The sequence below is a fragment of the Urocampus carinirostris genome, chromosome 2, assembly GCF_059441175.1.
Source record: "Urocampus carinirostris isolate Australia breed hairy pipefish chromosome 2, RoL_Ucar_1.0, whole genome shotgun sequence".
NCBI classification, from domain to species: domain Eukaryota; kingdom Metazoa; phylum Chordata; class Actinopteri; order Syngnathiformes; family Syngnathidae; genus Urocampus; species Urocampus carinirostris.
Genome location: NC_142350.1, coordinates 33388220 through 33414151, shown reverse-complemented (window position 1 = coordinate 33414151; position 25932 = coordinate 33388220). Strand labels below are relative to the sequence as shown.

The window sequence follows — 25932 nt, the reverse complement described above, 5'->3', positions numbered from 1 at the left end:
CAATATGTTCCACTGTATTATGGGCTAAAATAGAATAAAAAATAAATGGAAACAAACTAAAAAAATGCAGCACAACACTACAATATTCCTCCCTTTATGCTTTGAAGTGGTGATATTTGTAAACACGGCACAAACATATTTTGGGACTGTACCCACACAGCTTCGATATTCTTTTGGACAGATGAAACCAAATCATACCCTTTTGACAAGCCGGGTTTACAGCCACATGAAAAGAAGCTACAAAGAAAAGAACGGTCTATCCACTGTGAAGAAGCGGCTCATTTATATTCTGGGGCTGCTTGGGTGCATTCGGCACAAGGTGTCTTGAATTCGTGCAGGAATGTCAAGGCGTTCCGGGGAAGAATCTGCTTTCGATTATAAGAAAGCTTGGTCCCAGCTGCAGGTCATGCACACTCCAAACGGGGGATGAAATAGAAAGAACACTTAGAAATTCACATTGGACTATAGTGAAGAACTTGAGTATGCATACAAACTTCAAAACCTAAAACAACTGCAAGGGTTTACATTTGTAAAAGTGGGCAAAAGTAGATGCCAAAAGTAGAATAGTCCTATTAAGAGGTACATGAATCTGATTGCCAAGATTACCGGAGAGGTTTGTTCAACACAATTTCAAAGTGCTACTTTAATGGCTTGAGCATTTCACTTATTTTATAGTCGTGGACTTTATGAGGTCTGCACTGATTTACGAATGTCTTCATTTAAGGAGAAATTCCGAGATACATGTCAGAGACAGCAGAAAAGCCCATTTGCCCACATCAGCTATTATTTTGATGCAATAATAAACAATTTAAAGGATTTTTTTATGTGGTGAAAAAAACCTTCATCAGAAGAGTGTAAATGCTGTAGATGCTAAAATTTACTAGGCGGTAGAAAATACGTGTATTTTCTCATGGAAAAGTGATGCTATGTTGTTTTGTCCCATTTTTGGATGTGTTATCTGTTACAAAAAAGAAAATAAATTAAATCAATGCAGCAAATAAACTGCATAATATACAGCTTGTGAGTACAATCACAGCAGCTAGAAGCATCAAATAATACTCCACTCAAATGTAAGCTGAAGAAAAATTGGTTTTACTCAGACAGTAAGTCCATGAATTACGGACAAGCAATGTAACCCGAAAGTCAAATTTTATCAAGTTTTAATTATAATTATTCACAAAATTGGCCATATACAGCATATCACAAAACAATCACAGTAGTCCTTCCTTTCATTTGCTCTCGGAAGAATTTTCTAATCTATTTTAAAATAATCACAATAAGACGGTCCATTTTAGGATGAAAAACAAAGCTCGTTTTCAGTATAGAGGGACACAATTACGACCACCCCCTCATTAAAATGGTATTTGGGATGTCACACTAAGATTTCGGCAGCATCAAAGAAGTTAATTGCAGATACATTTTATTTTTGGATTGAGATTGAATATCTTTTTTACAGGTATTTCTGTAATTGTTTCTAAATTGAGCTGTATATTCAAAATATTTGGTTGGTTGGTTGGTTGATTGGTTGGTTTGTTGGACGTTGGGTAGTTTGATGGATGGACCGCCGGCCAGCCTGGGTTGTTCGGAGTAAGAATGAATGAATGAATAAATGAATGAATGAATGAAACGATGAATGGATGGATGGATGGACGGATGGATGGATGGATGGATGGATGGATGGATGGATGGATGGATGGATGGTTGGTTGGTTGGGGGATGGATAGATGGTTGGATGGATGGATGGATGGATGTTGGATGGATGGCCAGCCTGGGTTGTTCGGAGTAAGAATGAATGAATGAATAAATGAATGAATGAATGAAACGATGAATGGATGGATGGATGGATGGATGGATGGATGGATGGTTGGTTGGGGGATGGATAGATGGTTGGATGGATGGATGGTTGGTTGGAGGGATGGATGGATGGATGGATGGATGGATGGATGGATGGATGGATGGATGGATGGATGGATGGATGGATGGATGGATGGATGGATGGATGGGTCAATCAGTCAGTGGTCAATGGACAGATGCATTGGTCGTTCCGTTAATGTATAGATAGATGTATGAGTGGATGGCTTGACGGATGGATGTATGGATGCAGGTGAATGAATAAATGGACAGGTAGTGGTTGGCCAGTTGGTCAGTAGATGCATGGGGGATTGCTGTATCTTCATTTGCATAAATCTATTGGTATTTATGGTTTAACTTCTTTATGTTAATTCTGAGCATTTTTTGAATATAATTTTGGTCTAAAAATAATATATTTTCTTTTAAAATGATTGAGAGGAATCAGAACAAATTCAAAATTTCAGCACCGTGATCCGTTTGCTGCACCATACTTTTTATCACGCCAGTCTCATTAGGTACATTTTATCCCCACCAGCCCTTTAAACACAGCGTTTGCACAAAGCTGCCCTAAGGCACAAACCTTATCAAGATCAGACAAATGTAGCATGTCGATTCTTGGTGGAAAACGATCGGCGTGGCAGTGTACATGCTCAGAGGCAGCCAGAAGCATTCGCCCGTGGACATTGCTGGCTCAGAATAGGTCAACGACAGCTGAATGACTTGGCGTAAAAAGGCTGAGAAAAATATGAAATATTTGAATAGGTTGATTATTTTGTTTGCATTTCACGGGGTGTGCATTCCGAAAAAGGGAGCGTGATACTCAAAATCAGCATGGTAAAATCCTTTATTTATGTATTTATTTATTGATTGATTGATTTAGTTAGTTATGTATTTATTTACAAACTGAGCAGGCCAAAGGTTTATCACTGGTGTGTGTTCTTATGTGCTCTTTTAAGGATATCTTTATGTATGTATTTATTCATTCATTAAATACTCTATTATACATTGGAACCAAATAACATACCTAATTTACAGGTTCAAGCATTTCATTTAACATGTAAAACTACTGTACTTTGAAGAGCTTATTTCCGTGGTGCAGTTGTTAGCATAGTCACCTAACATGCGAAATGACCCTGGTTTGAGACCGAGTGCAGATAAGTGTTTGCCATACATGCCACCAGGCTGTACTTTCCCATGACATACTACAGGCAAAGGTATCCATATGACCATAGTCCTTAAGAGATCCAACTTTAAAATCTACGTTTTTACCTCACAAGATACTTTGTCGCAATGATGTGGACGTTATGGAAAACTGCATTTCCTTTCCTTAGGCAGGGATTAGCATTCCACAATGTTGAAAGAGCAATATTGGACCAAAAGGTATGTCAGGCGCTATAATAAATTAACCCCTAACTCCAACCAGTAGTAACCGATTCGGATGATGATTAACACTTTTTTAGCCAATGAAGTTCCCAACTATAATTGTATGCCATTTTCCAGACTCATGAGAGCTAATCTAATGACTTAAAAAGTCCAACTTTGTTTTAACATCAACTGCCAGTGCTTCTGTGGGACCAGAGAATTTTGTTGACATGATGGAAAAACTTAAAATTGTAAAAGATTTGCTCATACTTAATTCGCTTTGTCAAACTGTTCAACATATGTGTACAACTCCTCAATGTCACGGATGCACAGAAAAATAAAAGGAAGAGGGGCAAAGAGACTGTTTAGCCAAAACACAATGTATGATAAAATTCACGAAGGAGCGAAACAGCAACGAAAAAGTGGCAAAGGATTACTTAGTTTGTGCTGATCTATTATACTGAAACAATATTCAATGATAATTTAAAATGTCTTTATTATAAAATACATAAACAAAGATTCAAACAGTATTTGTCAGGGTTGCTCATTACATAGATTGCAATCAACTAGTGCAGGGGTGGGGAACAAGTTTGGCACAAAGAGCCAACATTTTTAACTGTGAGAGTCAAAGAGCCACACCACGCACTGACCTGCCATGACAGACAAACACACACAATTAAAAACATATTATTTCCCATAACACACTCCTCTCCTTACAACAAGTACTGTTCTTGTGTTGATTTCAAGGAAAGTGTCCTCCCTCAATACACACAAAAAAATAAACATGAAAAAGGCAAAGAGCCACAGTATATAGAAAATATGATGAGGCAAAGAGCCGCATTCTCTCTAGAGCCACCCATGTACTAGTGGATCGCAGTGGGTGTACTGGAATATCATAGGAATGTCAGTATATTCCATTTGTTGGGATGAGCTGCCATCTAGTGGTCAAATGAAGCATGTAGTCATGAATGTCAACAATGTTCATGCGGTAGTAACAAATCGGAGAACTCCAAATGTTGTCAATGAAAGGTGGAATTTGTTAGAACTTTAAATGTTTATAAAATGGTATTGATGTTTTACTTTTGATTTAATAAGTATTTTATGCTATATAAATGCAGATCATTTCATTTCATTATGATTATAAAATTCAAATTAAGTGTAATATTCACATTTATCTATCGTAAAATTTATGACCATTGGGTTCATCAAAATGCCTTACAAAACAGTAAAAAAAAAATAATGTGTTGAACTTCCCATAGCTACCCTAAAATATAAGTACAGTACTGTATTTGCTTGTATTTAGTACAGGGTGTATAATCTTTTCTGATAAATAGGTCTACAGAAGAACATGGGTACTGATTTCACGCAAGAGTTTTACTGGACAAAAACATCGGCAATGAAATAAAAGACTGACTTAAATCTAGTCATCGAGTTGACACTATTTACAATTCCACTACATACATTCATACGTGCATTGAGAAATATTGCTAGCATTCAATTTCACGAGCCATTTTGTGAGTAGCTTTCATGCTTAGACATTGTGAGTACCCCTGGTATATGTGTTTCAAATTGAAACTTCACATTCCTCCAAAATATTTTTCTCCAAGGGAATATAAGACTGTCACAGTTGTGGACAAAAGTGTAACAAATGTGCAACAAATGATCTTTGAGTCAGTGTTTTGGTAGCGTAGTTTTGTTTCCCTTATGGTCTCATCAAAGCTCCGTCGCCCGAGCTGCAGCAGCAGCAGCAGTTTTCTCAGGAGTTGTCAGATTGTCATGCCCGGCTAGGAGAGCTATAACGCGCGTCGCTGCCATTTCCGTTTTGCCGTGCAACGTTGAACTATTAGACGAGCCCCATTTATGGTTATTGATTTGCTTGTTTGCTCCCCGCTTGTGGAAAAACTGCAGACGGAGATTGCTCTCCTACCACCTTTTAATGGCATTCCCAAAAGATGGCTTTGTTGGAAGCGGCAGGGGTGTGGCTTTTAAGTGCTATAGCTGCTCTGAATTTGTCCATTGAGCATTGTAATGGTTAGTGAATACGATGAACAGAGAAATAACAATAATTTAAAACATTTAATTGGAGTCATGGTATCTAATGTAAGACAATCTACTTCAGCAGGCATTCTTATGCCGCAACAGGAGTTACGGCATCAAACGGTAGACCGGGTTTTTCCTTAAGCCACAATATGATCACAATTTGATCCTTTTGTCTGTATTGTTTTGCTTATTTGATTAAAAAAATAAAAAAAATATTAACTTGAATAATATTTCTAAATTAGCAGTATTATATTCAAACAGAATAAATTGGTGGTGTCCGCAATTTAGAATTTTGCTACTCTCGGCTGCCATCTCCTGGCTTAAAGTTATGATTGCAGCCTCGGTCAGCTCTTTTCTCAAGTACTAGTAAACTCTTATTTCATAATTTTTGGGGGTTGGTTTTTGGACTGTACTGAAGGTATTTTCTTACTTTTACCATTTTGAGGCTAACAAAAAAACTGGGAATGAACATGAAATGAATAAGACAAAAATAACAAACGTCATTATAAATAATTCTTAAATACGGCAAAATGATGTGCAAATAGAACAATAATTTATACTCTATTTTGCAGTGTTGTTCTTAGACCTTCTACATGGCCAAATACAAGTGCTTTTCGAAGACTTCCAATGCCAATTTTTCAATTTACCCACTACCATTTAAAGAATGAATCATGTATTTTGTGTAGTCACAAATACATCTGTGATTCACACATGCAATATTTAATCTTGCGTGTGCATTCATCAGATCTTGAGTAAATCCCAAGTGTATTAGTTTTTGAGACAAATGTCTCCCAATTTAAGTGTTGGGTAAAAATAACAGCAACATGTAGCTTACATGTTCTGCAGCATGAAGTTCTTCCCATTACAAATAACTACTTTTTTGCATGTCCAACTATGTATTCCTTGCACTAATACGCATTTCATTGTGTCTTGTTTAGGTGTAGCATGAACCTGTCCTTTTGACGCGAACCATAGGGGGCGATGGTGGTTCACAGGACAAACTAATGTCACCTGCAATTATTCATGAGGGAAGAAGAAAAGCTTGGCAAAGAGTAGTGTTGGTGTCGTTTTCAAGCATTTGTGTTGAAAATCACGGAAGCAATTTCAAGCATTCACAAGCACTTTTAAATCCTTTAAAATTTCAAGCATTTACAAGGATTTTAAGCACCTGTACAGCCATGGTGAGTGTAACTTTAAACTTAGAAGAAGATGATGCTAGTTTTTAATGCTAGTTTTCAACATAAAAGACATTTTACCAAATGTGTGGTCCATTTTCTATAAAATGAAAGTAAATGAGGAATGTAGGCTTTTGACTTCTCACCCATGTTTTTTTTAACTAGTGTAACTTAAATTATCGTTTTTGCTTGGTTGATTTAATAATTTTTATTAAATGAAAGTTAAAGAATTTAAAAGTGGCTCCAGATCCTTTCAATTCTCCTGCATTCAGCCCTCAGAGGAAAAGATTGGACACAGCTTCCCTAACTTTTTCCATTTTAATTGCCACTTTCTTTTCACTTCACTGGAGTGTCTGAAATGTTCTCATAACTCAAATGCACACTGGCAAAAAAAATGGGCTGAGTCAATGATCACATCTCAGAAATTTTATTAGTTTTTGTTCCTAGTACAGAAAAAGTTGTGACACTTGTAGGACAAGATATCCCTATGTATTATTTATATAAAAAAAAACAGACTTGAGAGACTGGTTCATCCGACCATAAATCAAATATAAACCAAAAACTGATGAAAAACGCATTGGTTTGAGATGTTGGGTCTTTAACAATATTTTAGCACTCAATAGCTAATTATACAGAATATGTTTCTGATACACTGTAAATTCCAGTGACGTGTAATGAGGCTCGTGCCTGGTGAGGCAGAGTAAGATTTACAAGTAAATGAACCTACATTGTATTCATACTTTCATTGGCAGAGCAAGAAAAGCAAAATTATAGCATAGAAAAAGGTCTTATTGTCTTATCCTAATTAGTAAATGAAGCACATGCGCTGCTTGTTTTGAATTAAAGCATCAATACATACGTAATACTCCAAAATGAAAAAAGTGTCCATAAAATAAGAAAAAGGTACTTGACAGCTTGATTTGTTACCTTGTTTATACTATCAGAAAAAATATTGTTTTTTTTTGGCTAAAGTGTGCTCCATAACAGAATCCTTTTTCTCCCCATTGCCTTCTGCCATGAGGCAAGATAATTGCTTGCCTCACCCTGCATTTGCAGACACCTAGCCCACTTATATGTTACATACTGCTCCTTTTGAATAAGAGTATCACTAAATGGGTAATCTTCCAATGGAAAAAAAATCCATTAAAAATGGAAGCAATAAATTACTTGATGTATTCACTTGTTGTCCGCTATTACAGTACTAATTATATCGTTTAAGGCTGATGTGTGCGAAAAATCTGAATCCTTGGTCTCACTATCTCCATCTGGTATGAGGCAAGATAATTCCGTGCCTCACAACCTTTCCAGGTGCTCAGCACAGTGATATGTTGCATACTAATTGTATTAATAATATCCAGAATATCTATAGCAAAAGGAAATCCCAAAATATAGAAGTTAAATAAGGAATAATACTGAATAAATCGAATTATTTAATTATATTATTTTTATTTTATGTTTACATTTAACTGTATCACAGTACTGTTTGTGTGCAGGATGCAGTGGCCTTGAGGCATAATAAACCGTTCCCGTGGCAATAACATTGCCAGTAATTCATAAAAACAACTGAGAAGGAGCTGAACAAAAATGGCACATATTAAATTGCCTTTCAAGATGACATGTATGTTTTTGGTGTTGGGATTATCAAATACATTTCCCCCAAAAATTAGACTTATACTCCAGGTGCGACTTGCATATGTTTTATTTTTAATTTTGTATTTTTTGGCTGGTGCGATTTATAATCCAGAAGTACGTATAGTCCAAAAAATACAGTGCACATCTATAGATCTATTGGTCAGCCAACGTGTGGGAATGCTATTTTTCACAAATTAATGCCTCTTTTTGTAAGGAACCATGCAAGTAAGATTGTACGTTTTCAATACTAAATCATGATCTGCTGAAATATGCACTTTAAGTTTTCTTTACGTATTTAACAGTAGCGGGCGGCAGTAGCTCAGGAGGTAGAGCGCTCGTCTTGGGATCAAGGGATCCCAGTTCGAATCCCGGCTCGTACGTGTTACATGTCGAAGTGTTCTTGGGTAAGACACTGAACCCCTAATACCCCCAATAAGCAGGTTCGCGCCTTACATGGCTGCAAGGCTGCTATTGGGAAATGTGGAGCACATTGTAAAGCGCTTTGGGAAGTCATTGACTTGAAAAGCGCTATATAAATGCAGATCATTTCATTATCAAAGCATCCTGAAAATGAACAAAGTTGTAATTTTTTTTCAATGATAATAATAATAATAATAATAATAATAATAATAGTATTGCACACCATTTTGCTGCATTTGGGTATTATTTTTCTTATCTTACCAAAAAAAACAATTATTAAAATAATAATAATAATAGATCTGTTTTACTTAACAGATGATTTTGTCCATGATTCAGCCTAAAAAAGGCTAAAAAGTAGGGTCAAATAACACTAAAACTGAATGGAAAATTTTGACAATAGGGAAAATGTTTTTGTTTTTATTTAAATATTTGCGTTTTACCCAATTCAGAAATAGGTCGACAAAATAATTGCGTGATTAATCGAATCATATTCATGAAATAAGCTTGTTATATTTTACATAACACGAGGCTGTCAGTGTTTAGAATCTGTGACCATTTCTCATAGCATCTTAGGCCACTTTTGTTTTTTTTGTTTTTGGGTTGTCTGTGTGTGTGTAATTATTAAAAAGAATGAATTATTTGACATCAATTGCAATGCTACATTTTACCAATCTGCTGATCTTTGCAACTCACCAGTGCTGTCATCATAAACGACCGTGACCGTCTTCCATTTGAAGAAGTGCACCAAATCCAGGATGGCTCTGCTCAAGGACGAAAAGTCCGGATACAGGCTGACGTAGAACACGTCTTTGTTGTCTGAAACTTGGTGCTTCCACTTAGTCTGGATGTGGGGAACCCCCAGCGCATTGCAGATGGACTGGACGGCATTGGCAGAGGAACTGTGAGAAGGACCGAATATAGCTGCCACTCCGAGCGAAAGCTGGTCACAGGCTGCAGGACAAAAAATAAATGTACTTTGGATTCCAGACGGCAAGCCACTACCTTTTTTTTGCCACATTTTAAACACTGCAGCTTTAACTACGGTGTGGTTTATTCATTCTGTGGTGGCACAGAGTATGACAGTGAGATGCTCTTTTCCACAATGATGCTCTCTGAATAAAAAGCACCACCTGACATTTCAGACACCCTTTGAGAAATATATGTTTATGTTATCGGTAAAAATATTCATATAATACTTGGGCTGGAACAACAAATTAAAAAAAAATCCATCATAATTGATTATTAACGCATTCAATGCCATGACGTATGAAAACAATGCATTGTCCCTGAGTGGCAAAACGATAAGATATGTTGTTTTATTTTTGTTGTATTTCTATATAAACTATTAAAAAGGATTTGGCGCAGCTCATCAGAAAAAACACCAGTAGATGGCAGGAGTGGCTTTGAGCACATATGTGTCCAGACACAGAGGAAGCCCACACTTTCTAGTGTTGCTTCATGTATCCAACTATTGAGACCGTGTAGGTGGCTCATATGGCGTGTAGGTGTAATGAAACAGTGTGGTGAGAAAAGTTAAGGAATGGATAAGTAGTTGATGCTTCAACAGAGCAGTTTTTCCTTCTAGAAAAGTCCTTTTGTATTTGTCGAGGCAGAGAGGGATGACGTTTCATGCACGCCCATAGGAACGCGATTGCCGTGGTGACTGAAATCATGTCATTACATCATTGGAAAGAATGGGCGCTGAAAGGTTCTTGCAAAGTTAATGCATCGTTCATGCATAATTTCAATCTTCCTGCAATAAAATGTTATTCTGCAAGCCGAAGTGCCGTTGTGATTATCAAAAGCATTGTTTAGCTATTGGAGGTATCACAAATACACTAAAAGCACCAAAGTGAAAGTTCTGCTTGAAATGCATTCTTTCACAAAAAGCCATTTTTCGCAGAAATGTTATCGGAAACAAATATTTTCAAGAAACCTAACAATGTTCAAATGGTGTGCACTAAACAATAGTAACTTTTTGACAAGTGAAATATGAGGGTTGAAGCTTTCTTTTGATATGCCCTGTGCCTATACAGCTACAGAAATAGATGGCAAAAAATGGCTGGCACTGGCTCTTCCCATTTGAGAGAAACCTCTAGTATTTGAAAGGGTTAAGTGTTGGCAACTAATTTCATCATTGCTTCGTTGTGCTGCGCGATTTATGCGCCTCTCAGTACGTTAATTCAATACAAATAAGAGTCGTTGAGTGGACATGCTTGTACTTTCACTTTGATGCAGAAGAGGGCAACTCAAGACCATACTCTGTTGTGCGATATCCTATAGATAGATAGATAGATAGATACTTTGTTCATCCCCGAAGGGAAATTCACATTTCCAGCAGCATCCCTGAGCTGAGAACAATCGAGAACAATCGAAAATAACACGGGAGCTGCTGGAGTGGCTGCCATTCGTGACAGCGCCGGAAGAAAAGATTCAATTTGAATCATGTACAAACAAACAAACAATTGAATCATGTATAGGTCGAGCAACGAACTTTAGGTAGCACTTTGGTCTGACGGAGGGCGCCCCAAGACGGTTATTTTAACAACTATCACACATATCTGAAGGTGTTTACAGTAAATTTGTATGTAATTATGTTGTTGTTAAGTTTGGATATTTCATTGATTTATAGTATAGAATATTCTGTTGTTTTGTGCACTATATTTCTAGTTGAGCAAAAGTTCAAGACTTGAATAAAAAGGAGAAAACTACAATATGTTTTTGTTTTTTTAATAATCGACAGAGGCATCGATTGATGAAAATGGGATGTTTAACAATATTTTACAACATAGTCACGATATATTAACTTTCACACCCACAAATCAGGTCAGGTCCGGTCAAGTATGGGAGGACGTGCTGCTAAGGCAATTTTCCGCGCTCACCCTCCCCCTCCACTCCGCCAGCCTTGTCCGGGCAATCACCCAGGCAGATGCCCTGCCCATGCCCCGGCCCTTTATGTATCCTCCCTGCTGCGAGAGCCACGATACATACGAGCAGTCGGAGTTACCTAAAACGCAATACAGTGGAACCTCGGTTTTCGAACGCCTCTCAATTCGAACAAATCGGTTCTCGACCCAAAATTTTTAGAAATTATTGCGCCGGTACGCTAGGGGCGATGCTGAGCGGCGTACAGGTGTAGATTGCCCCCACCCCTCGTGAAGAACTGTTGTCACGTGACCGCGCACTTATTTTTGCTTTCGTTTTTATTATCGAGTGTTTTAACCCCTAATTATGCCTCGGAAGGAGGTCGGTGCAAGCAGCAAAGTTGCTACAGGTGAAAAAAGAAGAGTAGTGCGTACAACTATTGCATTTAAGAAAGAAATAATAGCAAAATATGAAGAAGATGTGCAAGTTTCCCTTCTTTCGAGTTAATAGAGCATGGCTTCTGCAGACCACCACAAAGGTAAGAGATCCTATTCATAAATATTTTCTTTATCCTTTAACCGCTCACCACTTGTTGTGGAGACCCCGGTGCTAAATGACGTGTAAACGACCTGATTTTTTCATTTTTACACGTTCATGTTAGCGTAATCTTTCGTACGGAAGATTACGCTAACGCGAACGTACAATTGGCCTGGATTAGCTTCACGTTTACGTTCATGGTAAGCCTTCAAGGATTTGGAACGGATTAAAATGATTTTACATTACTTTTAATGGCAAAAACGATTTTCGGTGATCGACCAAATCGGATTTCGAACAGGGTTCTGGAACGGATTATGGTCGAGAACCGAGGTTCCACTGTACTTCTTTCCGTATCATTGGTGTCAATGTCAGGCTGCTGAAGTTTCCTTTAACCCTCGAGGAACGATAACAGGCAAATGCCGTTTGGTTGGATACCACGACAACCCCAAGTGACAACAAGACAAAGATGACTTGCATGTTTTTCACAATACGTGATTCTCCACAATGTGTTTGCCCTGGCACTGTCATGTAGAAATATAGGCCTTACTTTGTACGCGATGCAGCTCTCATTCTTGTTTTTCTTTTGTTTTGTTTTTTTTGCCGCAGTAGTAAATGGGTGCCTGTCTTTACAATCGCCATCTTAAATGGTCACATGCTCCAAACACATGTGATGTAAACACCTCAGAGCAAAACTGAAAACATCAGTTGTGCGGGGGCTTAAAATGTAAGAAATTGAGTGAATAAGTTCATTTTTGATGGCTTCTTAGGCCTTTGGCTTTAAATCCTGTGTAGCTTGGAGTAAGACAAAACTGCTCTTAAATTTGAGCATGCTACTAGTAATCAGGTGTGCTCTGTAGTCCTGATTTTACGGTATTACGAAAATGACTTACAACAAGCAGATTCTTCTCCTCAATAAAAAAAAAAACACCATATAGTAGCATTATCCTATGTGACTGGGTATAATAGGTCACTCAGTCTCAACGTAATGAACTGTAATTGATAAGAGACGTAAATTGCCCACTTGATACACATAGAAAGCGGATAGATTATAAGGCTTTATTGGCCACCTCTGGGGGACAAACAGATCTGAATTACTGCCGCTGAGTCATTACCTGGTACCAATCAATTTTAGCTGTTTATGTTTGAAGCACTCAGACTTTTCATTCCGGCATGGTTGATTTGTCACAAACTACAACCAAGATGTGTTTTTGAACAGACTTGTAGCATGTTTCTTTTTAATGTGTTTTTTGGTAGGGAACCCTTTTTATCATTTGCTACTGTCTAGTCATGTTTACAATAGAACTAAATATTAATGAAGGCAATTAAACATTGCATGTGAAACAAAACCAAAATAACTTTGGCATTACCTTCCGTTACCTTAAAGGCGAGGTGCGTTGTGTGAGGTGTACTTGAAAAGTTGAAATTACAATATTTTCTCAATAGGTATGTTTTAAACACAGGCCTCATTTTTCAGCAACAGGGTAATCTATCTAATTTGGTTTCCGTTACACTGCCGTTACTGTTGCTGAGGGTGAGAAATGACGCGTCACATACATTTTTGTGCGTGTTTACATTTGTTTTTGTGTTTTTTTTTTTTTATATCTTTGTGTGTGTGATTATGGAAGTTCTCGTATGTATTTAGATACGTTGTATGTGTTTACATGTATTTTGTGTGTTAACGTACGTTTTTGTTTTATTTTTACGTACGTTTTTGTGTGTATTGACATACTTTTTGTGCGAGTGGAACGTTTTTGTGTGCGTTCACTTACATGTTTATGTTATTTTTGGGGATGTTTACGTACGGTTTTGATGAATATTTTCGTGTGTGTGATTATGGAACTTTTTGTATGTGTTTGCATACGTTTTATGTGATTACAGACATTTTGTGTGATTACGTACGTTTTGTGTGTATTTACGTTCGTTTTGTGTGTGTAGTAGGTTTTTTGTGTGTTTGGTTACTTTTTTGTGTGTTTGGTTACTTTTTTTTGCGTGTTTACGTACATTTTCATGCGTGTTTAGATACGTTTTTATGTTTGTTTTACACACGTTTTTGTGCATTTTCACATATGTTTTTGTGCGTATTTACATACATTTTTGTGTGATTTATGTCCATTTTTTGTGTGTGTTTTGAGATGTTTTTTTGTTTGTTTTGTTTTGTTTAATACTATTAGATTTCATCAGCAATTTTTTGAAACAAAGACTCGATTTCCATCTCCATATCTTTATTTGGTTTTTGGTTTGGTTGAACAGTAAAAGTTTCAAAACATTTTGAGTTATCAATAAAAATATTCAAACGTTTGAAATACATTTATAAAACACTGGATGAAGTAAAAAGTTCTGCCCACCACTAAGAGCAGGAAGACGCTATACACCAACAACAACAGCAATCACATAATAAAGGTGTTGTGTCTTAGTTAGATCAGGATTCTTCTCCTGCTACTGGTAAACCAAAGGAAGTGGTGCCCTGACAATCAATGTGGTTAAGGGAACCGTCCACTCAAATTGATCTCTTAAGACCTTGATTCGGCACATCAAATCTGCCCCTAAAGATAGGTACTGGGCATATTGTGAGTTCTGTCACAAAAGTCATAGAATACCTTTTCTGGAGGCCTCGAAGCTGTCGTAGATGTTTATCCTTTGGATGTCATAGGTAAGCGTGGTGTTTGGCAGTAGAGTTCGGTTTCTGTTGATTGTGTTCAAAGCAAACTTAAAGGCTAGTTCTTCAGCGCCCGACGGGCCGCTCTCCACGGACTCAAAGATTCCACCTGTCGAATACATAAAGAAGATGTTTTTTTTAGCAGACAGCATTGACACTGCGAACAAATGAATGCTGTAAAACGGGAAAACATAGATTAAATATGTAGTAACTGTGACTGGCTCATATGGCCAAAAAGTAATATCTCCACTTCATCAGCAGGCTCGGACAAATTATATTTTAATCAAGTTTAAAAACTATACTCCTACACACATTTAAAAAAAAATTGTGTTCATTGGACAAGAAAAAGTGACTGGTTTTAACGAAAAAGAAATGATAATAGTGCAAAAATAATAGTCAATACAACCTTTGAGTAATTCAAATTAAACTCTAAAATTTGTATACAGTACTCTATTTCAGAACTTAGCAATGAAATGTGTTTTTCTATGCTTTAGTTTATATATTACATTTTGAGTGTTTCTATGTGCAGGCACTTAAATGAAATTCCTGAGTACTATATGTATTTCCTCAGAGTATCGATTGAGTTGGGAGCTAAGGGCATTGGAGTATGTTGGCTCCAGCGATTAACTGATTGCGTATTGTTTTGGCAGCAGGTGAATGAGGTGATCAGTCTAAAGCTTAGTTTTCACACTTCAGAAGTGACGGAGAACTCCACAAATAGAGTTGTAGAAGTTATATATGGAAAATTGCGATGGACTGCGACAAAACAAACGACGTGCTTTTACTGAGGAGTTGCAGCTCTGATTTGAGGCTGCTCAAATGAACCACAACACATAGAGTAAAGCTCACTTCTCCACAAAAATGCATCATTAGTAAAGAGCTCAAATTGCCGCCTGGCTTTCTGTTGACTGAAACTTGTCTTAATAAAGGACTACCATTTAATTCTACTTAATGCATTGTGCTCCCGCACCATCATGATTCGGTTCATGATTGTATTGATATTGCTCCTTAATATCAGTATCGGTGACTACTTCTGAGTTAAGTATTGTATTTGAGATAATCTGACAAATGTGGTATAGAACATCCTTAATATTCATAGAACAAATGTTTCAGAATATTATTATATATTAATTGATGAACCAGAAAATATGTTGGTGTGGGTATTGTTTTTGTTTTGTTTGTTTTTGTTTTGTCATTGTAGTATTGGTTTTGTCACCGTTACTGAGAACTCATAAACAAACGAGTGATAGCATCGAAAATCCTTAATTTTAATCTGCTGATTTTTTTTTAAATGTCACACAATAACACTTGATTAACATCAAATATTTTGGTATTGGTATCAGTATGAATGATTTATGTAGAGTTAAGTAATCGTATAAAAAAGGGTCTCGAAACCAGTGTCCATGCGCACCAAGGTGCACCTTATGAGCACCTGAGTAGCCCGTGGACTGTTTTACAAAATAGTTCAACAGTGCTCGGTGATTGTAATTTTGTGGTAATTTTTTTTTTTTTTTTTTTTTGGGTCTTTTTTAGTTGATTGTGTCTATTTAACCCTACTTAAAAAAATTCAACTTTTTAATGCGTAGGAACTACTTAGTAATAACATGATAAGTTGTTTTTTGAGAGGTGCATATCAAATTGGTAGCTCTTTATGTTAGTTAGTAATTAGAATTAGCTCTCAGCTTGAAAAAAGTCAGATATCCTAAGTATAAAACATTCTTAATATTACTATTTAAAAAAAAAGATTATAGTATACTTGATCAACATACACCACTATCTGTATGGATATCTGCAAAACTGGAACCACTATCCACTTGTGTTGTTGAATACAAAACCCTCCAGTATGTTACCACAAAATAATGAACTGGACTAATCAAAAACAACAGTAGCTTGATAACAGATGTGCCGCTTAAAATAACTACAACATGGCAATGCCGATTTCACCGTTGCATCCACTCGACCGTGGTTTGTATCCTCTCTTATAAGATACTCCAACCCTACACAGGAAACTCATTCCAGCAGCTTTTGTCACCCATATATATATTTTTTTTGTGTCTATTCACAGCTCGTCACAAGTGATGCATTCAAATAAAACCATAGCTGCCGATTCAACAAAAGGTCAACATACTACTTAAGAATTGAGTTTTAGTACATTGTTAGACAATGATTAATGCATAGCGTATAGGCGTATCTTCGGAATGATTAAATCAGTACATATTACGGATGATAAAAAGGAGGCACACATGCAATCAATCACTTCAGAGATTAGAGCAATTTGTTAATTACAACCGGGGCTATCACAGGATTCCTAAATAAGCACTTTAGTTTTTGTAATAAAAAATGTGTTAATTATTATCAAATGAACTTGAAGTGTTCTTTGTGATCATAACTACACCAATATTGTGATATATTTTATAGGTGTGCACCTTGAGGTGATTTAATTGTAACAGCATAAGCCGATTTTTAAGGACAGCTCTAAATATATTTACTGTATTAAATTAATTTATGTCATTTACATTGTTGTTTTGTATGTTCAATGAATATTTTGATTTAACTTAAAATATGTATGTTAATTTTTAATGTTTCAAACATGTTTATTTCATGCAAGAAAATACACGCATACTTATTTGTTTAAAAGAAAACCAGACTTACATTTCATTAAAAAGACAATGTATTATTTAGTGCTTTTTCTGTTTTTAAGATTGGACAAATGCAAAGGAGATTTTAAAGAATACCAGTTACTAAGTTTGATACACAGTTGTCGTTGTTTTGACTGTTACATCATTGTCGCTGTTGACCGCTCAGGTTGCTGTTCTTTAATGCCCACGCCCTTTAGGGCTGAACTTTCTTCGTAACCTTAAGATTTAATGAAAGTAGAGGCCTCGGACAAGGGTTTTAGAAAGGGATGGAATTCCCTTATCTGAATGCCTCTCTCCCTGTCCTCCTTGAAGATCCATAATCTATTGGTGTCCTCTCGCCTTAATTTGAGTGTCTGGTTGGTTGGTTGGTTGGTTGGTTGGTTGGTTGGTTGGTTGGTTGGTTGGTTGGTTGGTTGGATCCCATAACTACTAAGAGCACATTTCTTTTGGTGTGTCTTGGGCAAATGCAGCCAGGTAGCATCCATCTCCTGTCCAGGGCCAACATACAGTGCATCCGGAAACTATTCACAGCGCTACTTTTTCCACATTTTGTTATGTTACAGCCTCATTCCAAATTGTATTAATTTAATCTCTTATCTCAAAATTCTACACAAAATACTCCATTATGACAATGTGAAAAAGTTTATTTTTTATTTTTTTGAATTAATTAAAAATAGAAAACTAAGAAATCACATTTACATAAGTATTATGAAATGAAATGAAATGATCTGCATTTTATATAGCGCTTTTCAAGTCAATGACTTCCCAAAGCGCTTTACAATGTGCTCCACATTTCCCAATAGCGGCCTTGCAGCCATCTAAGGCGCTAACCTGCTTATTGGGGGTGTTAGGGGTTCAGTGTCTTACCCAAGGACACTTCGACATGTAACACGGACGAGCCGGGATTCGAACTGGGATCCCTTGATCCCAAGACGAGCACTCTACCTCCTGAGCTACTGCCGCCCTATTATTATGTATTACATAAGTATTCACAGCCTTTGCTTAATACTTTCTTGATCCACCTTGGGCAGCAAATACAGCCTCAAGTCTTTTTGAATATGATCCCACAAGTTTAGCACACCTATCTTCTTTGCAATTGAGCTTAGCAATAAGTCTCAAGCTCAATCAGGTTGGATGGGAGAAGTTTGTACACAGCCATTTTCAGATCTCTCCAGAGATGTTCGATCGGATTCAAGTCTGGACTCTGGCTGGGCCACCCCAGGACATTCACGGAGTGGTTCTGAAGCCAATCTTTTGAGATCTTGGCTGTGTGCCTTGGGTCGTTGTCCTGCTAAAAAATGAACCTTCGCCCCAGCCTGAGGTCAAGAGTGCTCTGGAGCAGGTTTTCATCCAGGATATCTCTATATATTGCTGCATTCATTTTTCCTTCTATCCTGACTAGTCTGCCAGTTCCTGCTGCTGAAAAACATCCCCACAGCATGATGCTGCCACCACCATGCTTCACTGTAGGGATGGTATTGGCCTGGTGATGAGCAGTGCCTGGTTTCCTCCATGGCGCTAAGGAGTGGCTTTCGTCTGGCCACTCTACCATACAGGCCTGATTAGTGGATTGCTGCAGAGATGGTTGTCCTTCTGGAAGGCTCTCCTCTCTCCACAGAGAAACGCTGGAGCTCTGACAGAGTGACCATCGGGTTCTTGGTCACCTCCCTGACTACGGCCCTTCTTCCAAGGTCGCTCAGTTTAGAAGGCCTGCCAGCTCTAGGAAGAGTCCTGGTGGTTCCAAATGTCTTCCATTTACGAATAATAGAGGCCACTGTGCTCATTGGGACCTTCAAAGAAGCAGAACATTTTCTGTATCCTTCCCCAGGATTGTGCCTCAAGACAACCCTGTCTCGCAGGTCTACAGACAGTTCTTTTGACTTCATGCTTGGTGTTTGTGCTCTGACATGCACACTCAACTGTGGGACCTTATATATACAGGTGTGTACCTTTCCAAATCATGTCCAATCAACTGAATTTACTGCAGGTGGACTCCAATTAAGCTGTAGAAAGATCTCAAGGATGATCAGTGGGAAAAAAATGCACCTGAGCTCAATTTTGAGCTTCACGGCAAAGGCTGTGATTGCTTGTGTAAATGTGATTTCTTAGTTTTCTATTTTTAATAAATTCAAAAAAAGTAAAAAAAAAACTTTTTCACATTGTCATAATGGAGTATTTTGTGTAGAATTTTGAATTATGAGATTAAATTGATACAATTTGGAATGAGGCTGTAACATAAAAAAGAGGTGGAAAAAGTGAAGCGCTGTGAATACTTTCCAGATGCATTGTATGTCTCCACTCAGTCTTGAACCGAAAACTTTCGCGTGTTACGCTGTGGTAACCATTGCACTACATAATTTGATCGTCTACTAAAGTTAAAACCGAACACTGTCATATAAACATGATTTTTTTTTTTTAAACTCGTAGGACAAGACGTACCATGATGCTCACCTAGATAGAGCGAACATTATTTTACCATCTTGCTGCTATGGGTTTCCCAGAAAACTAGAAACCATGTGAAAGGCTGAGCAGAAAAAATAAGAAGATAAATGGTGCGGCTAAGTCACTTTGACTCTTCAAAGTTTGTATTCCTCCTTCTGCTTTGAAGCACATATCTTCTGTTGCACTACACAACAAATTAAAATCTAGTAGTCAAAAAATACACAATGTCCCTTTGATGATCATGTCTAATTATTGATAGACACAAATAATTGATTCAATCACACAAAGAGTGAAAAAATGAGAGTGCCTGAGAAGCAATCCAGCTTATTTTAGCCACATGTTTTTCTCCCCTTTTTGGGTGGATCTACAACAGGAAATAATTTGGTCCAAACACAAAACCATGCAGTCTGCCTCAGTTCAATGTATAGGGCGAGCATATTCCAGTGAAAGTCATCACAGCCTTGCACAAAGTCAATAGCAAAGGGAATAATAATGGCTGGGGTCTAAGGCAGACGGAATGGAAAAGTGTGCTTAACACATGGACCCCCACAGCTCCAGCCCTCTGGTGAATACTCCCCAGCAGCCAGCAAATGAATTGACAAAGATAAGGCTCGAGGAGTTGGGGGTAGCGGGTGTGTTTTGTGGCGTGCTCGGCTTTTTTAGATCAATGTACTCTGACTGACCCGTGATTCAATCAATGGAGACCGTAGGGAGCTGTAGAGAGCATCAGGGAAGGATTCAAGTGTTTTGTTTGTGTTAACCCTTGGCCCGGCCTGGCCGACTTCATGTCACTCAGCGGGAGCTTGAACCTGTTTCCCCCCACCCAGACCCCCACCCTCAACACCAGATTTCCAACCTCCACTGCAGAATAGTGATGTGGTGTTCGTGAACAAAATGGCTCTTGGGTACGGCTGCAACGATTAGTCGACATTGTCGACAAAAATCGTGAAAATAAATGATTGACAGTAAATTTTATCGCTATGGCGTCTCTGTCTTAAGCAGTAAAATAAAATTACAGCAATGGCGTCATCAACATACACTACACGCATCAAAACTTCTAAAGTTATGGAGCATTTTAGCATGGCCAATATAAAGACTACTTGCAAATTATCATGGCAGTTGCTTGGTGACGCAGGAACATTAAAAGGGCACATCGAACAGTTGATCAATCGGACTTGCCTCAGTGAGATTTAGGTAAAATTCAAGCCCATACAGTTCTGATGACATGCATTGTACATTTTATTTGCGCATATATCACTATAAATGAGAGCTTGAACATTATGCCAGACTGTGCCTAACAAACAAATTTCAAATAGATGCATGCAGCCTGAAGAACAAACAAAAGTTGCTAAAATGTTACAAAATTATTTCAAACTGTTTAGAGTCATTCAGTGCTTTTGTTACAGACTTTGCGGTTGACCGTTGAAAGCATTACATCATAAATGTTGTTGTATTTTGTTCTACTCCAGTGACTCTCCTTGGTTTACAGGAATGAATACATATTTACTTGATTTTCATTTATTATGTATTTGTCCGTCCCTAAAAACAGAGGTTTATATATGGACAGTGCGTAATTGGTTTTAGATCCCTTTTCATTTAATTCTTATTCAAATCCGTAGAAAGTTTAGTAAATGATGTATTTTTCACTGTACTCATTTTCCTTGTGTTAGTGATATGCCGCATAATTAAATTAACATCATGCTAAATTTAAGAAAAAGTTCATAAATATTTGATTATTCGAGTAATCATTTTAATATTTGGGGACTAGTCGACTATTAAAATAACCGTTAGTTGCAGCCCCACTCCAAGTCTCTAGCTTGTTTCTATCAAAAGTAATAATTTATAAAATACATAAGACTCAAAGGCTCTTTCTTGCTGCTAGAAAGCAGTAAAGGTGTAAAAAAGCTGACATCCAGTCTGGTTGCATGTTAAAGACAATATTGTGCGGTATTTTCTCAGCTTCAGTAGGCCCAGCCTAGTAGTTGAATCTTGTGTTAGTGTGTGTTCTCTGATAAAACTCCTATTTTGTATTTTCAACATATTTAATATCAAACATGAAAATATATTTTTTATTGTTGTAAATGAATGTGTTGTGCTTAGTAAATATTCATTTTTGTATGTGATTATAATGTGTAGGATAGGCTACAAATGTAGGCTGAATGAAAAGGCAAATTACTGAAAAACAAAGCTAAATATTTGGCGTTGACAGTTTTTTACTGACCCGGCCCACCTGAGAACATAAAGTCTGGATCCAGCCCGAGAGCTGAGTTTGACATGTCTGTCCGACAGTAATTGGATTTTAAAATATATATTTACATCCTTTTTTAGGTTTTCCTGATTTTTTTTAAAAAGCTCCAGTGAGCCAATTGGGCGGCACTAAAGAGCCACATGCAGATCCAGGGCCACAGTGTGCTGGCCCCCCGGTCTACACGTTGCCGTAACCTTGAGCGGGCTCAGGGCAGGATCTTATCTTTGTTTCTTTGTGATGATTTTCACCTGTTGACTTTCAAATCCGTTTTTGTTTTAAGAGCTTGGTGCTCTGCGGCTTAATGCCAGCATTTAAATAAAGATAGCGTCACCGAGGAGCACTGTACCTCTTTTTTAATTTGTATTCATCTCATGGGGGGTGCGAGGTGGTGCTCTATTTTGCATACCGTAATGACTTTGGAAACATGAATACGTATTAGCTAAAGTGTATGCGGTGAATTGGGAGCAGCGCTTTTAAAATTCCTCCGATCTTTTACACAGTGCGTTCTTCTAAACCGTCAAAATAATTCGTCTCCAGCTGTGAAACTCTTTAGATATATTATTGATGTTTTATTCGTTGGGTTATTGACACTTAAATAAGGAGAGAAGACATACATGAATTTTGAGATTGCAAGGAAAACAGAAGATAACTGCAGAAAAACAAGGATATTACAATCAGTTCTAAAGGTCTAATAAGTTTACAGTTTAGTAGGGACTCAAAATAAAGAGAAAAGACATCATTGAATTATAAGATTGCACGGAGAACAGGAGAGGACAGTAGATAAACCCTCAAGATAAGAAAATTCCACTCTGTTCTAAAAGTACCCTCCTTATAACTTTATTTTTATGAAATGTCTTGGATTTAAAATAATATCCACCCTACCAAAAAATCTGAACATTATTGGCCAATAATGACAATGATGTAAGCAGTGCATAATAGTCAAATTACAGACCACAGTGAGGCAATACAGTAACCCCTCGGTTATCGCGGTTAATGGGGACCAAAACCACCCGCGAAAAGTGAAAATACGCGAAGTAGCGACGCCCCTTCAAAAATGCTTAAAGAAACTTGTTTTTTTTTAATTTTTAATTATTTTATTTTATTAGTATTAACACCAGCCCCGTGGCCTTGGGGGTATGGCGCCCGCCCTGAGACTGGGAGGTTGTGGTTCAAGCCTCAGCCGAGTCATACCTGAGACTTAAACATTGGTACCCGTTGCCTTCCTGCTTGACGTTCAGCATTAGGGGTTGGAATTGGGGGGTTTGGTCACCTAATTACTCCCAACACCTCAGTTGGGTTGAGCGAGGGGGCTGGGAATCCCCTCCTCTGAATCAATCTCCCAAAAAGAGTCAGAAATGACTCTAGCCCCATCAAAAATGCTTATTTTTATTTTATTTTTATTATTTTATTTCATTATTATTTTTTTTTTAGACCCGCGAAGCTCTGAACCCGCAAACGTAGAACCACGAAGTAGAGAGGTCCCACTGTAATAGCCAAAATAACAATCAACCCTGACATCCTATGCAATCTCCTTTCCAGTTGTCCAATATTAAAAAGATAAATATACTGTAAAAGCATAATAAATGTGTCATTCCTGCTCCTATTTTTTATTTCACAGAAACAAAACAAAAACTCAACTGCAATATTTTAAGCAGTACTAGATGTCAACAAGATCCAATACACAGGTACGGCATCATGATGCAAATAAAAAAGATGCCTTTTCTTTTAGCAAAATAAACATAATTTTCTGTATCAATTTCAAAAAATCAATGATAAAATTCAGTTTTTACTATTCTTACAATCGATTTCAAATCCTGCTCACTGAAATGTTCTTTGATGTTTTTTTTATTTTGTCAAATGGACAATGTGTATGATTTAGCAACTCCTAGTGGTAAAATTACTTATTTGATTAGCAAAATACAATTTTGATTTAAATAATATGATGTAAAGACCTAAACTAGCTTCTAAACATGCACTTTTAGATACTCGTGGGTCGAGAAATCATCATTTATTTTGCATCAGTCTCACCTTAAGAGACATAAAAGTGGCTATCTTGCTGCTACAGGTACCTAAAAACTGCAGAAAAAGCTTGGGAAAATAATAAGAGGTATAATGGTGCAATTTAAGCACATTGAGTCTCCTGAGTTTGTATTGCTTTCTGTCTGTTTTCAGTTGCACTTCACTTATGTTTTGTTAGTCATTTCAAATAATATTATTTTTTTAATGAATGAAGTTATTTTTACTCGCAGAAAATAATACACACTGTCCTTTTAATATTAAATGGTTATCATAGTAAACGAAAATCCAATATTTCATATCATAAACTAACATCAAAACTTTTAGTGAAATGTGCACGTTTGATCAAGAGCACACTACATTTAGTGGTGTCAATTCCGCAAAATATTAACAAGTTAGTGACACTTTAAAAAGAGAAAAAACAAATGTTGGATGATTCCAGCCTGATGTCAACAATTTGTTGTATTTTGTACCAAAACGATCGTGTTTTTTGCCATTTTTCAGACATGGTAGGGCTAAACCAGTAACTAAATTCACTCATTGTCATGCATTCTACAATAGAATTAGAACAAGGGATTTTACTAAATTCAGGGTTACAGCGACAAATTGATACCAAAAAAAAAATGGACTGTCTCAACATTAAAGCAAAAATTATTTAGTTTTGTTGTTCTGAAATCGAGAGGAAATTATCCGCCCCATATTCGTTTGGGAAAAATCGTTGAAATAAGAAGAAAAAAAGCATGGATAGAAAGAAGGTGTCTTCAAGTACGGTGAGCTATTGAGAGAGGTACGAGTAGACAAGCGTCACTTGTGTGTCTCTTGAGGAAGTAAACAGTAAACACTGTCTTTTATGATGACAATTTGCAGCTCCAGCAAGTATGCGGCACTGTGCAATAACGACAAGGCCCATTCATATCACTCAGCCTGAAATTGCTAGCAAAACAGGTATGCTATTTATGAATAATGGGCAACATAATAAAGAACTGTGGAAGTGACTGCATTGAGGAGCAGTGAATCAAGAATTGTTGTTTGTTTCCTGGCTTACATAAACAATATTCTGTTATGTACAACCAGCATTGAACTAATGAAATGTAACGATTATTTTACTTACATATTTTCGAACAATAAAATTATATACTATTGTTTGAATATTAGAATTTGTCACTGCATAGGTGTAATTATTGTGACGTTTTTAAAGTTATGTAAGTTTTATCCTTTTAACTCAATACAGCATTTAATGTAAATTAACAAAACCTCAGGGGCAGCACGGCGGGGCAGTGGTTAGCACGTGTGCGACACAGTTCTGAGTTCATGAGATCTAACCTCCTGTGTGGAGTGTGCATGTTCTCCCCGTGCTTGGGTGGGTTTCCTCCGGGCACTTGGGTTTCCTCCCACATTCCAAAAACATGCATTTCAGGTTAATTGGCCAGTCCAAATTGTCCCGAGGTCTGAATGAGCGCACGAATTGTCTGTCTCTGTGTGTCCTGCGACTGGCTTGCAACCAATTCAGGGTGTCCCCTGCCCACTGCCCGAAGCCAGCTGGGATGTGCTCCAGCACCCCCGCGACCCTACGAAGGATAAGCGGTGCACATAATGGATGGATGGACATTAAACCTCAGGATTATCCATATATTTAAACACACTTGTTAACTTCTTGTTTTATTTACTTGTTGCCACAATACTTCCACTTATCTAATTATTTGTCAGTCTCTACATTGTTCTAAGTGGTGTTCTGATTTCCTGTTGTGTGGCCTTGAGTCTTACCAAACCACTTGCAGGATTCAGTCTGGACATAGGACTGGATTAAAGCTAGTGCCAAAGGAATTTTCCACAAACTTCAGTGTTCTGTTCCTTTGGTATATAAATGACTGTCAGCCACTCTGAAAGCACATTTGTGAAACCACTACAGCCGTGGCCTGTACTCACAAGCCCAAAACATACTGATTTACGTTTTAAAATTATTTTTGATTATCCCAAAACATGTCAACTCCAAAGCTTGTTTTACCAGTCACCCAAACTCAGATGTTAAACCTGCCAGGGAGGAAAAAG

At 37.4% G+C, this 25932-nt stretch overlaps 1 protein-coding gene across 3 annotated transcripts in view; it reads right to left on the bottom strand.

Moving 5' to 3' along the window:
* grik2 (glutamate receptor, ionotropic, kainate 2) overlaps positions 1–25932 on the bottom strand; it is a 282326-nt gene that overhangs the window by 170278 nt on the left and 86116 nt on the right. For all 3 annotated transcript variants that reach the window (XM_088326235.1, XM_088326237.1, XM_088326236.1), the window contains 2 exons: positions 14480–14647; positions 9174–9431 (listed from right to left, as the gene is read on the bottom strand). In XM_088326235.1, the coding sequence (XP_088182361.1) occupies positions 9174–9431; positions 14480–14647 (426 nt within the window). The remainder of the gene's footprint in view (positions 1–9173; positions 9432–14479; positions 14648–25932) is intronic.